The sequence below is a fragment of the Genypterus blacodes genome, unplaced genomic scaffold (assembly GCF_046128005.1).
Source record: "Genypterus blacodes isolate CSIRO-AG114 ecotype Tasmania unplaced genomic scaffold, CSIRO-AGI_Gbla_v1 ptg000152l_1, whole genome shotgun sequence".
Taxonomy (NCBI): domain Eukaryota; kingdom Metazoa; phylum Chordata; class Actinopteri; order Ophidiiformes; family Ophidiidae; genus Genypterus; species Genypterus blacodes.
The window spans coordinates 1,075,001-1,091,657 of NW_027466954.1; the positions used below are offsets into that span (position 1 = coordinate 1,075,001).

General features: G+C 48.4%; 1 protein-coding gene across 2 annotated transcripts in view; it reads right to left on the minus strand.

The window, feature by feature from the left end:
• The window catches only part of eif5b (eukaryotic translation initiation factor 5B), an 8,454-nt gene extending 2,202 nt beyond the window's left edge, over nucleotides 1-6,252 (minus strand). Inside the window, exons 1-19 of one of the 2 annotated variants that reach the window (XM_076165853.1) lie at nucleotides 6,143-6,252; nucleotides 4,838-4,954; nucleotides 4,461-4,524; nucleotides 4,229-4,375; nucleotides 3,604-4,135; nucleotides 3,357-3,496; nucleotides 3,151-3,228; nucleotides 2,919-3,069; nucleotides 2,653-2,742; nucleotides 2,444-2,539; nucleotides 2,243-2,308; nucleotides 1,852-2,135; nucleotides 1,664-1,771; nucleotides 1,377-1,487; nucleotides 1,215-1,282; nucleotides 920-1,061; nucleotides 652-783; nucleotides 223-405; nucleotides 1-132 (exon numbers count right to left, since the gene is read on the minus strand). The exon at nucleotides 1-132 is cut by the window's left edge and continues 30 nt beyond it. In XM_076165853.1, the coding sequence (XP_076021968.1) occupies nucleotides 1-132; nucleotides 223-405; nucleotides 652-783; nucleotides 920-1,061; nucleotides 1,215-1,282; nucleotides 1,377-1,487; nucleotides 1,664-1,771; nucleotides 1,852-2,135; nucleotides 2,243-2,308; nucleotides 2,444-2,539; nucleotides 2,653-2,742; nucleotides 2,919-3,069; nucleotides 3,151-3,228; nucleotides 3,357-3,496; nucleotides 3,604-4,135; nucleotides 4,229-4,375; nucleotides 4,461-4,524; nucleotides 4,838-4,954; nucleotides 6,143-6,177 (2,676 nt within the window). In that variant the 5' untranslated portion in view covers nucleotides 6,178-6,252. Of the gene's footprint in view, nucleotides 133-222; nucleotides 406-651; nucleotides 784-919; nucleotides 1,062-1,214; nucleotides 1,283-1,376; nucleotides 1,488-1,663; nucleotides 1,772-1,851; nucleotides 2,136-2,242; nucleotides 2,309-2,443; nucleotides 2,540-2,652; nucleotides 2,743-2,918; nucleotides 3,070-3,150; nucleotides 3,229-3,356; nucleotides 3,497-3,603; nucleotides 4,136-4,228; nucleotides 4,376-4,456; nucleotides 4,525-4,837; nucleotides 4,955-6,142 lie in introns of both variants that reach the window. The other variant, XM_076165854.1, reaches the window with a different exon arrangement.
• Between the last annotated feature and the right edge of the window lie 10,405 nt (nucleotides 6,253-16,657).

Here is a 16,657-nt window from a genome sequence, read left to right on the forward strand (position 1 = left end):
CAGCAGGAGGCCTCTGATCTGCGTCACGATAGGTCCTTCCACTCCCGGGACGATGATGGTCTCTCCTTCACGCAGACGTCCGTTAATCAGGATAACGTCTATGGTGGTTCCCATTCCAGGCAGAGCTTTCACCTGAACACAGAGGCGTCAGTGTGACTCCAGTGCTCAGGAGCACAACCTTAATGTGGGAACACACACACACACACACTTGTGCTCGCTCACCTCCATGACCTGCGCCCGGAGCTCGTCGCAGTGTGCCAGCCGGCGGGCCAGCATGGTCTGAGTGAGGTCCACCAACAGGGCGATGAGGTTTCCCATGCCGTCCCCGCTGTGGGCGGAGGTGGGGACCAGAGACACAAACGTGCGGGGGTCCTTGTTCTCATAGAATAGGGCGGCATTAAGACCCTGAGGAAGCACAGCAGCAGCATGTCAGATCAGAACACCTGCCTCTTTAAAGGCTGCAACAGCACCACCCAGTGGCCAAGAGGGGGTTTGATAACGTCGACACTCTCTAATGTGACTAATGTGTGTGTGATCATGCAATGTGTGTGATCATGTGATGTGTGTTAGCATCCAACATGAGCGCAGTGCTGAAGCATGCTGGGGAGTTGTGGTGCTGTCGTTGGGGGATGATGACGTAATGATGGACACCTGCTGAGCGAACTCCAGGATGATGGCCTTGGCTCGCTCGTCAAACTCGTCCTTGGTGTTCTTCTTCTGCTTCTTCAGCGTGGCCACCACGTCCGTCTCTGGGCTCCTCTTCCAGTCGTACAGGCGGTCGATCTGATGGGGACCAAGGACCAGGAGGAGCATTTGAGTCATCATGATAAATCAAGGATCCAGATCAGCGACCCGGCTCACATCTCTCCCTCCTGATTTCATTTCTAATCCCAGTGTTTGTGCAGTAAAGCAGTCTGACCTTGTTGAGAGCCACGATGAAGGGACACTTCTTCTCCTTCAGCAGGTTGATGGACTCCAGCGTCTGAGGCTCCAAGCCGTGCATGATGTCCACCACCAGGATGGAAATGTCACAGAGAGAGCTTCCTCTGTTCCTCAGGTTACTGGAGAGACACACACACACACACACAGAAAACACTCCTATCATTGGCCCATATGGGGATTGAGGCCGCAAGCATGGAGAGAACTCACAGGGTCCCAGAGACTCTCAGTATAGATGACCAGGGAGTAAGTGTGTGTGTGTGTGTGTGTGTTACCTGAAGGACTCGTGCCCTGGTGTGTCAATGATCAGCATGCCGGGGATCTTTATGCCTTCTGTGTCAAACTGTGAACACAACAAACTATTAAATACACACCAACACTGAGTGAGTGAGGGAGGGAGTTAGTGTGTGAGTGTGTGTGTGTGTGTGTGTTCCTACGTTTTTGACCATCCTGGTCTGCTCCTCTATGGTTTCCTTGGGGACGTTTGTGGCTCCTATCTGCTGAGTGATTCCTCCAGCCTCACCGTCCTGAACGTTAGTGTGACGCAACTACACACACATACACCAAACACACATAAAGTGAGTACACAAGTAACACACACAACGCACAGTCTGACTCAAGTAAACTGAGTCAAACAGTACAACATTCACTTCTGCTGCTACTTCCTGCCATCAGCAGACAGCCAGTAAAGGGTTAAACAGTGACCCGGTCTGCAGCAGGTCACCTTGTCCAGGATCTTGGTCTTGCCGGTGTCGACGTGTCCCAGCACACAGACCACAGGAGCTCTCAGCCTGTCGTAGTCGATGTTCTTCAGGTTCTCCGCTTTCCGTTTCTATGGAAACACACAGCCGGTGAGAGGAGCGGAGGAGAGTGAGGCGCTCTCCCTCCCGCTGCGTCTCCTCACTCGCTCACCTCTATCCGCCTCTTGGCTCGATCGTACAGCCGCTCCTCCTTCGACCGCCCGTCGCCGTCGTCGTCGCTCTCGCTGCTCTCCTCCTCGCTCTCCTTCGCTCCTTTCCTCTTCCCATGCATGGACACAGACACCTTCTCCTTCTCGTTCTCCTCCTCTTCTTCGTCGCTGTCCTCTTCCTCCTCCTCCTCCTCTTCATCCTCCTCTTCGTCCTCTTCCTCGCTGCCGTTGGGCTGTGTGGGGGCTGCCTTGTCCTCCTTCACCTCGATGTGGACCTTCTTCATGTCTGAGGAGAGAGCAGAGCAGTGAGCGAGGCGGCTCTGGATCAAACACGCTGCTCCGACACAAACCAGTGTGTGCAAACATCAAACACCTCAGAGGTCATGACCTCACCTTTTTCCTCGTCACTGGCAATGGCAATGGCCTCCCAATCATCCACAGCAGCATCTGGCTTCACCTCTGCAGAGAGAGAGAGACAGAGAGAGAGAGAGAGAGAGAGAGAGTGAGACAGACAGAGAGAGACAGAGTCGGAGATGTTGGTCATCATTTAAACAGCAGGACCCGTTTTGTCTGGTCCTTGTCTTCGTCTCTCACCAGGCTCTGCCGGCTTCTGTGCTGCCTCCTCCTCCTTCTTCTCCGTGACGACAAGTTCTGGAGTTTCTGACGTTGGTGGTGTTGCACCTGAAGCTTCTATGAGGAGAGGAGACAGAGGAGCCTTGTAACCATGACCGAAGGGACAGAGGGGTGTGTGTGTGTGTGTCTCTGTGTGTGTGTGTGTGTGTGTGTGTGTGTGTGTGTGTTACCTTCAGTCTGAGCGGTGGGCTTTTTCCTCCTCTTGTCTCCATAAACTGGTTTCTTCTTTGCCACAGTTTCTTTGGACGGCACCTCCACACCTGCACACACACGTTCATGCTGTTTGAGTGAGGACGAGCCAGTGCTTCATCTAACTGTCTGACTGGATGGAGGGAGGCGTGTCCTGGTTAGAGGTCTGGGTGCGTTTGTGTCCTGGTTAGAGGTCTGGGTGCGTTTGTGTGTCCTGGTTAGAGGTCTGGGTGCGTTTGTTTCTCACCCTGAGCCTGCAGCAGCTTGAGCGTGGCCTCTGCTCGGGCTCTTTTCTCTTTCTCGGCTTTGGTCAGCAGCTTGCCCTCTTTCTTCAGACGCTCCTTCCTCTCCTTCTCCTTCTGCCTCTTCTTCTCCTTGCGCTCCTGGTCCAGGCGCTCCTAAAGGTCAAACAGAGGTCGGGTCAGAGGGGGGCGGGAAAGGATGCGGGGCAGTTTGGACAAAGTGTGGGAGGTTCCTACCTGCTCCTGTCTCTCCAGCTCCATCTCCTCCAGCCTCCTCAGCCGCTCCTCCTCTTCCTTCTTGGCTCGCTCTTCCTCCTGCAAACACAGCAGCAACAGACAGTCAGAAGACAGAGAGTCAGAAGACAGATGGTCAGAAGACAGACAGTCAGAAGACAGACAGTCTTCCTCCGAGGTCTGAACCTCCTCTCGCCACACTGTCCTACCTCCTTCATCTTGGCGAGGGCCTCCTGCATGGCCTTCACTGTGGCCTTGCTGGGCCCCTTCTTCTTCTCCTTTTCCTTCTCCTCCTTCTCTCCCTTCTTCTTCTTCTTGTCTTTCTTCTTCTTGTCACCCTCAGCATCTTCTAGAGGAGTAAAGAAGCAAAAAAATGACATTCAGACGGAGAACTAAACTGATTTCTGGGTGTCGTGCAGACAGACAGGAAGAGAGAGACAGACAGGACAGTCTTACCCTCTGCTGCTGGCTCCGCCCCTTCCTGGTCCTCAATTGCTGCAGCTGGAGGTGGAGCTGGCGTAGGAGGTGTGGCCTCTTCCGTCTTCTTCTCTGGTTCTTTCTTGGGCTCCTCACTGGCCTCCTTCTCCTTCAGCTTCTTCTGCTTCATCCTCTCCTCCTCCTTCTTCTTCTTGTCCCTCTCCTTCTTCTCTGCCTTCTTCTGTGCCGCAGTCTTCATTTTGAAGGTTCCGTCGTCATTCTCTTCCTCCTCCTCCTCACTCTCTACCTTCACTGCTTTGCCTTTCTTCTTCTTCTTGTCCTTCTTGAAGGTGGGCTCACCCTCCTCCCCCTCCTCCTCAGAGTCTTCCTCCTTCTGTCCCCCTCCTCCGTCTCCTCCTTTTCGAACTCCACCTGCGTCCTCATCCTTCTCTTCCTCTTCCTCTGAGATCGAAGGCTTTTTGCCTCCTTTCTTCCCGGCCTTGTTGTTGAGGCGGGAGCACGATTCGCTCTCCTCCTCTTCCTCCTCCTCAGAGTCAAAGGCAGGAGCCGCCTAGAGGAGCAGGGACCACAAGGTCAAAGACGACAAAAGGTCAAACTGGACGTAAAGACACTAAAACTTCAGAGACACAGACACTGTCCTTACCATCTTCTTGTCTTTTGGCTCAGCCTCTCCCTGACCTTCACCTCCATCACCCTCCTCTTCCTCAGGACTGGCCCCGCCCTTTTTCCCCTTCCTGGTCTTCTTCTTCTCTGCTCTTGGAGGCTCCACGATCTCTACTTCTTCTTCTTCCTGCGGAGGTCAAGGTAAACATGTAAACAGGCAGATTGGGCTATATGATGTCATTGTTTTGCTGGGCGGTGAAAGGTAAACTTGCCTTGGCCTTCCCTCCACGGCTCTCCAGAGAAAGCTCCTCCAGCTCCTTCAGGATTTCCTCCTCACTGCAGCACAACAACAAAGACTTTAAGAGACCCAGTGAGGCGGCAGAGTGAGAACTTTACAAGACACAAGGCTCCAGAGAGGAGGAGGAGGGGTTAGGGTGCAGGGGAGAGGAGAGGAGAGGTTAGGGTGCAGAGGAGAGGAGAGGAGAGGAGAGGAGAGGAGAGGAGAGGAGGGGTTAGAGTGCAGAGGAGAGGAGAACACCAAGAAGAAGACTTAAGACAGGAAGAGGGGAGACAAAGTGAGAGGATGGAGATGGAGAAGAGGAGCGTAAAGGCAGGAGGAGCAGGAGGAGAGAGAGGAGCAGTGACTCACTCATAGTCGTCCTTCTTGGCTCCCTTCTTCTTCTTCTTCCCTTTTGGCTCCTTTGAAGCTCCCGCTCCTTCGATCTCTGCTGCCAGAGCGTCGATGTCGATGCCGTCATCTTTGGCACTGAGGACCAGACAGGAGAATCACATCAACTCATCCATCAATGCTCCTGATTACACTGAAGCAGCAGGAACTCTGTGTGAGCTTGGGTCAGCTGTTACTTCACTTTGGACAGATGGCTTGGATTTGTTATCAGTTATGACGTGTAAAGACCGATACAGGTCCTCCATTCACACATGAAGTCTATGGTGGCGCAACAGGGGTAAAGTGACATTAACAAACAATGCAAGGCTCTGGCTCTCTGCTCTCTCTCTCTCTGAACAATAGAAACTGGTGTAAAGCTGCTGACCTTCGTTTCTATTCAGCACCAACCAAACTACAGACTGAAGTTCATCTCTAAATGTTTCTATACTAGGAGAGGTTCATACACACATGAACAATATTATAAGAGGAGGGGGAACATCACACATTTGTCTTCGCGAATGGAATTAGGAGTGAAATATAAAAGAAACCGTGTGTGTGTGTGTGAAAGCTTCTCTGCTGGTCAGTGTGAACATGAGATATCAGACGAGGGGAACACACACACACACACACATCAGAGCTTTGACTTCTGTACTGGTTAAGATTAGTAACTGTCAGAAAGAGACGAGTTAGTAAAGCAGCTGGGTGTTTAGCATTAGATCTCTCTCTCTCTCTCTCTCTCTCTGCTAGCTACCAGCCGCTACATGCTATCCCGTTATCATGTCTCGTGTAAACACTAACAGCTGCTCATTCTGACGTCTATTTTTTTTTAATATTTACTATTTGTCTCAGTTCCGGTTATAATAATTTCATAGTTTATGTCAATGACAGGCTCAGCAGCAGACTCAGGCTCAGCTGTAGACTCAGCTACAGCAGCGCCTCGGTGCTAGCTCCCCTCTGCTAACCTAACTGACTTAATGACCGCGCTCAGAAACACCGACTAACACCACACCGTCTAACCCGCGGATGGCACCGTCTCCCCGGGCAGCTCGTCCCTAAAGCTCTCGGCTGTTGTGTGATTGATCTCCAGCCATGTTGGAGCCGTTTAAAGCCGCACACATCTGCTGACGGCCACATGAACACTCGTGGTTAGCCTCAGCTAGTCCCGCTAGCTGCAGCACAGCGCCCCGGCACACAAGCCAGCGGGCCGCCGCTACTGCTCAGGGCTCTGCGGGGGATAGAGGCGCCCACACCGGCAATGAGCCGGATTGAGCGGCATGTTTGCTCTACCTGTCCTCTCCGGATTTCTTCTGTTTCTTCCCCATGCTGCTGCTTCTCTGCTCCGCTGCTGCGCTGCTCCGGCTCACATCTGACAAAGCTCATGTGTTCACACGGAGGAGGTGTCACTCCGCAGCAACACAGGCACATAGCGGCGAAGGATTTTGGAATTATGTTCACGATTCTGATAATATTAGAGTTATATAGACGAGAATGAATGTAACGTCCCTCTGTCTGTAAACTCTAAACCCTAACAGAGGTCAGAGGTCAACGGGTGTTATAAGAGTCAGAACGCAACACTTATTATATTATAGATATTGAAACTTAACAACACATTTTATATTTTATGAATACATTATTTGTACTAAAAGTGGAAGTCCTGATTTTGACTATTATCATATTAACTTGTTTCATTCAAAAAAATTAATTCGGCTATTTCGGAGACAATTTCATAAATACACAAACGTTCAAAAATGTGGTTCAAGGAATAAAGTCGAATATCTCTTAATTTTTTTTTCGTGTTAGCGTTTCTACGTGACGTATTTTCAGTTACGTTTGTTGCTGTCCCGTTTAATGTTAAATAAAGCCCAAGAAAATCTAGTTTATAAATCTGTTTGTTTTCTGTCCTGAGGATGGAGTGAGACGTCTGATTTTGTTCCCATCTGACGCTCATTGGACACAGTGCGCACGCGCCATGTAACAAAGGAAGCGCTTCAATTGTTTGCGTGACCTGGAAACACATCCGGTCCGCCATCTTTAAGGACGAGCGAAGTCCCCTTTGTAGCGCGAGGATACTTCGGCGGTGCCTCGTGTGTCTCCTCGGAAGGCTGCGTCTTTCAGAGGGCAGAAGGCTCAGCTGAGCAGCCTGCGCAGGAAGCCTAACGAGGAGAGAAACAAACAGTGTGGGGATAGAAATGTTATTTACCATTCACAGAGTGTACTAAATGTCCGATTTGATCCCAAACATGAATAAAGAACATATCACTCTGTGGCTAAATAATGGTACTGTAATTTTGCAATTAAGTTTTTGGAAGTCAAAATATTATATGTAGATTAAGTACATTCGTTGTGACTTAGAACTTTTCTTCTGAAAGTCTAAAAACAAAGAGATTTGAAAATAAAAACATTTGTATTTTATATTTTTTTTTAAATGAAATTTAGCAATAAGTTCATAACATATTGTGCTCCACAAACAGAGATGCTATCAAAGCTTTGTCTGTTGACGTCACTTTCACACTGCATCTGTGTGCTGATGTTTTAATCCACACAACATGAATACAGCTTACATGAGGAGGTCAAAGGTCAAAGCCACCATATGACAAAGGAGCAATTCAGGAGGTGCTGTCCACACACACAAGAGCAAATATGAACGTTGGTGGTGTTCATGCGTGTCACTGGGCGTCACCTGTGTGTGATGGGTGACAGGGGGCGGAGCCTACTAATGGCCATGGCTGGCAAGGTCAGTGAGGTGATTGGTCCCATGTTCCACGGTATGATTGCAGGGGGGGTCAAGGTTGCTGCTGATGATTGTGATGGGAGGTGAGACACACACACACACACACACACACACACACACACACACACACACTTGACAAGTTGTGATAAATGATCTTTGTAATGTTATATGAAGGTGTACTCACAGGCTTTTATTTTGAAACCTCACTTGTCTTAACCTGTAATGAACAAATTCCATTGATAAGTTCCACAAAATTCTTTCACACACACACACGCACACAGAAACACCTCCATTCTGGATCAATTAGCAGGCTGCGATAAAGAACAATTAGCCAGCTGGCTTTTATGAAACAAAGCAATTAATGTTATGCTAATAAGTCAGATTTTGAGCAATTCCAGATCATTTGCTAATCATTGGCTAATTACTTTGACGACTCGCTCATCAAATTATGAGAGATTGAACTGACAGATGTGGATATTTAATAAACTGGGAGCTCAACAGAGGCTCAGCCGAGTCAGGAGCCCAGTTTTACACTTCAGACCCTAATAACTGCAACTTTATTACTGACAGTGAGGAAGCTGACGAGGGAAGAAGGAAGGAAGGAAAGAAGAAGCTTAATCCAGAGAGACTCTCAGTTTGTTATGTTCAGTGTAAACTACAGTAACACGTTGTTCCAGTCCTCAGCTCAGATCAGTGCAGTCACACAGCTTCTACCTCTGAGTGACTTGTGTGAAAAGCAGCAGTGTGTTAAACCAGGTGAGGCGGCCATTAAACGACAGCTGTTGTCTGAGCTAATAGCCGCCCCGGCCAGTGGAGGTCAGGCTTCTCGGGGCCTAATCACAGGGACGGGACAGACCCTCAGACCCTCGTGGGCAGGAGGGGGCGGTGTCAGCGTTTACGGCCTCCCCCCTGAAAACAGAAGCCGGGGTCATTCCCTGCATAGCTGCCGTCCCTCCTGGGGACCTCCATCTAACTCCACCTGCCCCAAAGACACTCACCTTTAAGCCAACCTCAGAGTCCTTTACAAAAGCAACCAGAAAACTGCTGCAGAAACTACGAGCAGGACCTGAACCTGAACCAGGATTTCAATGCAGGTCCTGTCATCAGATCAGATTGTTCCCATAATGCATCTGGAGACAGAGATCACACTTTCAGATATGATGCAACAGGGACTGAAGTCAGAACACAGAGGGAGGAGATACAACCCTGAACTGAAGGACACACACACACACATAAATCAATCTTCCTGGCCTCATATTTACTGAAACAGGCTGCAGCTTGTTGACAGGATGTTTTAACTTCTGCCATTAATTTGACAGAAAGACGTTTTATTTCCTTTTCATGTTTTGCTCCCTGTGAGTTGCCGCGGTGCTTTTGATGTTTTTATTCTTTTAATTCTGGCCAATATACGTCCATTTGTTGTTTCATTTTCAAAAACTTTGAGCCAAATTGGTAGTTAAAGAAACGCACATAGCCCAGATGGAGGGTGTAGATCACGTGTGTGTGTGTGCGTATGTGGACCTGAGCTGTTGTTGTCTTTGCTCTTATTTGCTAACAGGCTTTTTCTCTCCTTCTGCATGTTTTTCCATCTTTTATTCTCTGGGCACGGCCATTTTCTGATGATGAATATGTAAACGGCGCCTTCAGAGACGCTGTCGTGTGTGTGGATGTGACAGTGCAGGAGCGGGAGTTTCCCCCTGAGACCTGGTCCTGTCAGTGCGCCTCAGTAAAGACCGCCCTCCACCCCCCAGCCCCCCAGAGGAGCAGGAAGACGCCCCTCCCCCCACGCTGTGTAAATGAGACCATCAAAGTGAGGACAGAACTTCCGCAAATCTCAGGACGGCTCGAGCCTCCGAGCAGATAACGAGGATTATTTTACAGGGACAAAGGTTTGACGCCGACAAGTCACGACCCCGGGGACGTTCATGTGTAATGTAGGCACTGAGGAAGACAACAGGAATCTATAATACCTATTTATGTTAAGGACACAAGGGTTTTCATATTCATCCTCCCACTGCTTCAGCATATTTAAAGTTCTTTTTCCTCTCCAGACATAATGAAGTAGGTTAAATCAAACCCTGCACTCATGTATTCATGCCCTGATTGTGGAGTATTTAGATTATAAATATTGATCTTTTTACTGCTCTGCATCGATGTGACTGCTGGAGTCACTTTAGCTCATTTTCATCTTTTCCATCCCCTCTTCTTTTCCGTCTTTGTCGTTCCTTATTTCCTTCCGTCTCCTCCTTTCTTCATTTGATCCTCTTTGGCTTATTCCTTCATTTCTCTCCCTCTCACTGCTCTGTTTCCTTCTTTCCTTTTCTTCCGCTGTGTCCAGGTGGGTTTACAGAGCGGAATAAACGCCTCACCTCGTTTCTGCTCCTCGTAGTTAATTGAATTACTCGTTAAGTATCTGGGCCGTCGCTCTGAGCTTCTTTCTGTGTGAAGAAACGTCTCTTTATTTATTTATTTGTAGCGTTTGGTCCCGGGGGGGTGGAGGAGGTGAACAGGATCATTTATCCAGAATAACACACTCACTGTGTGTTAAATGATTTGGTAATAAGTGGGATCAGAGTCACAGTCTGTTTCATCTCTTCACCATGGAGGAATGAATTCTGCTCTTCGTCTCTTCGCCCGTGTGTCATATTCATGTCAAACTCTATTGATCCCTGAAGAGACATTTCCTCCATTACAAGGATGTATCTTCCTTCCATCCTTCCTCACTTTGTTCTTTGTACTTTTTATTTTTATTTCACTCTCTCTTTTCCTTCCATTCTTCCATAGCAGAAACAGTTTCCGAGCTTCTTCATCTCAGGTTGAGTTTAGGTTTCTGTAGCTTGAACTTTCAAACAAAACTGCCGTCTTTGTGCAAAACCGAGAAAGAAAGGTCTCAGTGTCACCTGATAGCTATTGACCAATCACAAGGTTGTCGAACCTCTGGTGGGAAAAAAGGTACGTGGACGGGCCGCATTCCAACTCAGATGAGGTTTCCCCATCCAGGTTTACACTAGATGCCAAGTGGGTTGACCCACTTCCACAGAAATCCCAGAGGACCACACACACACACGCACACTGCCTGTTGTGAGTGTGTGTGTGTATTAATTGGAGCCTGCATTTCATTACTAAACTTGGTTGATGACTTCTCTGTTTGCACGCTCGCCTGCTCCCACAAGATGTTTAACGACAATAAATCAACTGTCTGAGCCACACACACACACACACACACACACACACACACACAGTAGATTTAACACTCTGGTCCCAGCAGACATGAATGGTCTCCATCATCTTCCTCATTACGCACTGCAGAGCTGCTCTCTCTCTCTCTCTCTCTCACACACACACACACCATGGAAATCATGATTCTTTTCTGTGGTTCAGCAGGAGGGATCATACTGATTCAGTCAAGACAAGACTACTATTAAGAGACAAAGTACAGATGTGTCGACTGGACTCAAACTCTTCTTTGTTCAATGAGTCAGTGAAGGTTTGGATCGCTGAATGAGTCTCACCTGATCTTGTTCACAGCTAAATTGGTCCTTCAATCTTTTTCCGTAAAGGAGATTTGCCAGATTGTGACGAAAGCTCAGTGGTGCCCTCCTGAGTTTGTAACACTCATTAGCTAAGCCAGTCATGTAAGGTGTGTTAGGCTGTGCTTGATTTAACTATCATAGTACGTCAGTCAACCCGCTAAGAGACAAAACAGATGAGAGGTTGGGGCTCTCCTGTCTGGCTGCAGACGTCAGCGGTCCAGAGGAGGCCGCAGTCTGAGGCTGACTGATGAAGACGATTATGTTTTAAAGGTTTCACGTGGCAAGCTGGAATTCATGTCCAGCCTTAATCGTGCTCGTTTTCTGCCCTGTTCACTCCATTAACGGCGAGCGGGGGGCCCGAGTGGCGGGTCCGCGGCTAATTACGGCATGAGGGATGATGGGCGAGGGCTCATTAGCGGCGGTGCGAGCCGAAACATACTGTGTCTCTCCTGGCTAATGATGTTGGATCCACGGTGAGGGGAGGCCGGTGCTCGCCGCTCCATCAAACGTCTGAGTGTCCGGGGGTTAACGTGGCTGTTGACTTCCTAGCTCTCCCCGCGTCTCTGAATCTGAATCACAGCGGCCTTATTAGCAGACAAGTCCAACCAAAACACAAAGAGAGTTTATGAGACGGAGGTCTGAGATCCTGTTGTTGTGTTGTTCAAATGGGAAACATGTTTTTGGATTTTAAACACAATGCCCTGCCATGCTCTGGTTTAAGTCAAATGAATCTAGTCTTATCTGATGGACCGGTCTCACTCACTGACTCGTACACTAAAGGGACAATCACTCAAACCTACACAGCTTCAGACTTTTGCCAACAGAAATCTAATTCAACAAATCTTCACAAAGTCAATTTTACCACTGATTTACAAAACAAAATTCACTGCTACACTCATTCTACCCCCCCGGCTTCATCCTTTCAGCCAGCTGTGAATGATGGCTGGCTGAGGCACAGAGGGCATTTAGTTCTGCTTCGTTGTGTCAGGTAAGAGCCTGTCATGAGAGAGAGAGATAGAGAGAGAGAGAGAGAGAGAGAGAGAGAGAGAGAGAGAGAGAGAGAGAGCGAGCATCAGACTATCCTGCACTTTAAACACAGACCTTTAGGTAAAAGCTAAAATATGGTTAAATTGTAATGAAGGCAGAACAAAGTGAGAGAAAGCAAGGAAAGAAAAGTTTAATAGGAAAGAAGAAACAACTGAACCCCAGTAATGAACTCCAGCTTAAAGCAGGTAAAGCAGTTCAGTAAATAAGGAGGGAAGAAGTCCTGAATGTATAAAGGGAGTAAAATGAGGTAAAATACAAGAAAGAAGGGAAAAGAGAGAGACCAAAGGCATAAAGAGAAGGTGTGATAAAGAGAAGTAAACTAGTAGTGATAAAGAGAAGTAAACACGTCAGACCAAACTGTCTGACAGGGTCCATGTGTGAGACAGAACATAACAAACACCACAGCGCCACATTTATTTTGTATTGAATGTCATAAATTTTCATTTCATTCATCATTAGTGATGTCGTCCTGCTAAATTGACCTTTGACCCCTTGGCAGAGACATGACGGGAGGTAAAAGGTCAGATTGATGTCGGGTGTCCAGAAGATTGCGCTACGTCCTAAAACACAAAGTGACGGGGGAGCGATGGCGTGACGGAGGGGGAGAGAGAGAGAGAGAGAGAGAGAGAGAGAGAGAGAGAGAGAGAGAGAGAGAGAGAGGGTGGGTCAGACTTTCATGTGAGAAAAAGGAGAGCGATAGAGACGGAGGTGTAATGGAAGACAAAGCTGTCATTCATTGCTTTTGAGACGTTGTCTTTTGGGATGAAAAGGCCGCGGCGTTCTCAGACGGGCAGATCTGTTGGCCGCCTTCACGTGGTTAATGGGAGCCGACACAGCGAAGCCACAGGAAACGGGCACAACGAGGCGGCTCTAACCCAATTTTAGCCGCCGTCTCCTCACATCCTGTTACAGCTCCTGCACCAGCAGTAATTAAGGCTGTAATAATTAAATAAGTCAGTTTTTAGCCTGTGTGGGAGTGAACATCTCATCTAATTACATCGTCTGAGAGGATTTCTACTTTCCTACAAAAGTCTCAACAACCAGAATCAATAACAGTGTGAGAATTTAATTTTCACATTGTTACTGAACTAAAACAGTCTGTGTACCAAAACAAGGTAACACTGGTGAGAAGGAAAGGAAATCAGGAAGGAGAGAAAGGAGGAACAAATATGGGAGAGAAACAAGGAAGTAAGAAAGATCAAAAGAAAGAAATGTGTGTGAGGAGCCTGATGACTGCAGGAGGAAAAGTAGAGAAGTAACTTTCCCTCCTGACTGTCTGGACCCGGTCCCATCTCTGTCTAATCCTCTGGGTTTGCCGTGGAGGTGGGTGTGTACTTACCTGCGTGTTTCTTAGGGCCAGGGGTCAAAGGTCGTGCAGCGTGCTGGTTAAAGAGGGGGGACGGCTGGTTTCAGTTTGTAATGACAGTGATTACACACGGCGGGAACACCTGCTCTGAGCTTTTACACTGAAGGGTTGGACAGGACATGATGGATGGAGCGCCGCCACTCAGATACTTTAATGAAGTGGAACTAAAAAGTCCCACTACAAGAGCGGTTTGAAATGTTTACCTGAGACTTCAACACAAGAGCTGTACACACACACACACACACACACACACACACACACACACACACACACACACACACACACACACACACACACACACACACAGCTCTGTAGGTTCCTCAGCTTTTGTCCCTAAGCTCAGATCAATTGACATTTAGAGCTCTGATTGGATTTTTGATTATCGGAGCTGAAAGGGGCTCGATTGACTGGCCTCTGAGGTTGCCCCTGACGATGGCTGATCCAATGAGGATTGAGTTTTTTAAGTATCTTCTTGCATCAACCACGCTTAGTATTGATCACCGCACTGCAGCAAACACACATCCAACCTCTAATTTCATTTTCTTATTGAGTCCCAAAATGTTCCTCTGAACAGAATAATGACTCTTCCACTCTTTGAGCTTTAATTTGAAGTCAAACCCTTTCCTGAGAAATTTCACAACTAGATCAGGTCCCATGTGCGGCTGCCTCTCCCTCCCTCTGTGTGTGTGTGTGTGTATGTGTGTGTAAATGGAATCTGGCATTTAGAGGCTGATGTAAAGGTTGATAGTGCCACGCTGCTCTGCTCTGACTGACTGAATCATGTGGAATGGCGGCGTTGATGCTCCGGGCAGCGTTGGCCCACGCTCCCCCCCTCCCCTCACCGTGTGTCTCTCAGCTGCGGCGGGCGAGCCGGCCGACGCTGGCGTGCTGTTGAATGCTCTTCCCTCTCCACTAACAACATATGGCGGAAGACTCGTCTGATATTAGTGAGCTCTCAGCTAATGTTCATATTTAAATGGTGGTGGTGGGCGGGGCCTGTTGTCTTTATCTGTCCAATTGTATCTTGTTATTTTTTGTCAAATCCCCGCCCCTGGAAACGCTGCGGAGCCATTTGGGATCCCATTAAGGCTGCGTGTTGGAGGCTCTTATCAGAAGAAAATCCTGCTTCATTTAGTGCTCTGTTACACGCCCCACCTTCCTCCCCCCCCCCCCCCCTCCTTGGCCATAATGGATGATCGCTCTGCTCGGCTTGCATGCAGGAAAGGTTTAATTAAATCATAGTCCAATCATAATCCATGTTGTTAATTAAACTGGATAATTTATAAGTACAAAAGAGGGTATTTATTAGCTGCAGCGTGCACAGTGAGTGTGCACATGCACACACACCACCCCCTCCGCTCCCTTACAACCTTTTACTATTGATGCCCCTGCATGATTGATAACGAGACAGAGGCTGCTGTACTATTTGTCTAATGGCCGTGCAATTAAATTCCCTTGTAAATGACCCATGCCTCATTTCATCCTAATCTATGGAATTTTGATTGAATTTGTCAGCGCTAATTGAAAAATACTGCTATTTAATGTCTGCATTGCAGTTGCAGATCAGGCCTCCTTTAATGAGATTGTGTCCCAGTGACCCTGGAGGACGGGGGTGGGGGGGTGGGGTATTCATGCGTGCCCTTGACACGGGCCGAGAACGGCGTGGGGGGGTGGCAGAGACCCGCCCAGGGAGCCATTGGGGGTCAGGGGTCACCTCGTAGGCACGGTGATGTGTTATGATGCTGCAGCCCCGATGGCTCTGAACAGGTTTGTATTAATTAATGAGAAAGTCATTACCGGATTCATTAAAATGAGGTTTGATGCAGACACAGGAGCAAATATTGTGATTTAAAGCGGCGCGGTGCAGTTTTGGAGGAGATGAATCACAGGATAATCACAGAGGAACGACTGCAGACCTCATTGGGGGTCATAAAAGTAAGAATGAGGTGATGATGGATCAGAAACCGCTAACTTAACGCAAATCCAATCTGAGGGCATCTGACAAACAGGAGCTGAGAAGTTACATTACAAGATAAAACCTTACAGGTCCTGTTAGAGAAAGACAACACGAAGAGAAGGAAATGACTTTGGTTATAACAGCAGGTTTTAGGTTTTAGTATTAGAGTCCATCTGCCTCCAGGCCCATTTGTAGATCTTGGGCTCTAAGGTTAAGTTCCTCAGGCTAGCTGGACTCTCATGGACACTGATTTTTGGAAATATTAAACCCATAAATTTGAGAAAATACAAAAATAAGCCAGAAGAATATAAAGCATCCTTCACTGACTGAGTTTATGTGCTGAACTAATTTTGGAGCTAAATGCCACCTGGAAGGATCCATCTCTGCTGCTTTAACAGCTCAACAGAATTCAATAACATGTGGAAGGTTCAGTCCCAGAGGACCAAGATGGAGGATTTGGACCAAACTGTGCAAGTGTGTGATGTTGTTATTAATGCTTCCTATAATCAGTGTGTATTCTGATAGGGCTACACATTCATGAAAATGTTCTATCATTACAATAGCACATTTACAGAAGTGTGCAGCTGAGCATCTACATGTGATTTATTATTTACCATGATGTGTTTTCTCATTTCTGTAATTGGCGTTGATCCAGCAGACCAGAGACGAGCTGTGGCGGCGCATCAGCGAGCCAATCAGGGCGCAGCGCGCGGAGAGGGGGGCGGGGCTCACGCGGAGACGGCAACGCAATTAAACAGAGGGGAGCGCAATTTAAATCCACTGCCAAGACAGCTGTGGGAACACACACACTCACACACACACACCGACACACACACAGCGGGCTGAGGGAGAGACAAGTGGCCCGTCCCGTGATATCGCTGCCCGGTCAAGTTGAAGTGGCTCCGGGACGAACGGACGCGGAGCTCCGTCGCTGTTTCAGCTTCAGTTTTTTGGGGGAAGCCGCAGGAAGAAGAGCCGCGGGTTCTTCAGCCTCTACGCCGCCTCGCAGCGAGAACCGCCGCGCCAATGGAATGCTTTGGTTCAGTCGGATTACCGCGTCTCTAAACTCCGGTTGACCCTCGCCGCGGCTCCTCCGGGGCGCCTCCATCACTGCATCCGCTCACAGCGCCTCCCCCCCCCCGGTCCCCTCTCTCCTCCAGTCGGTCAT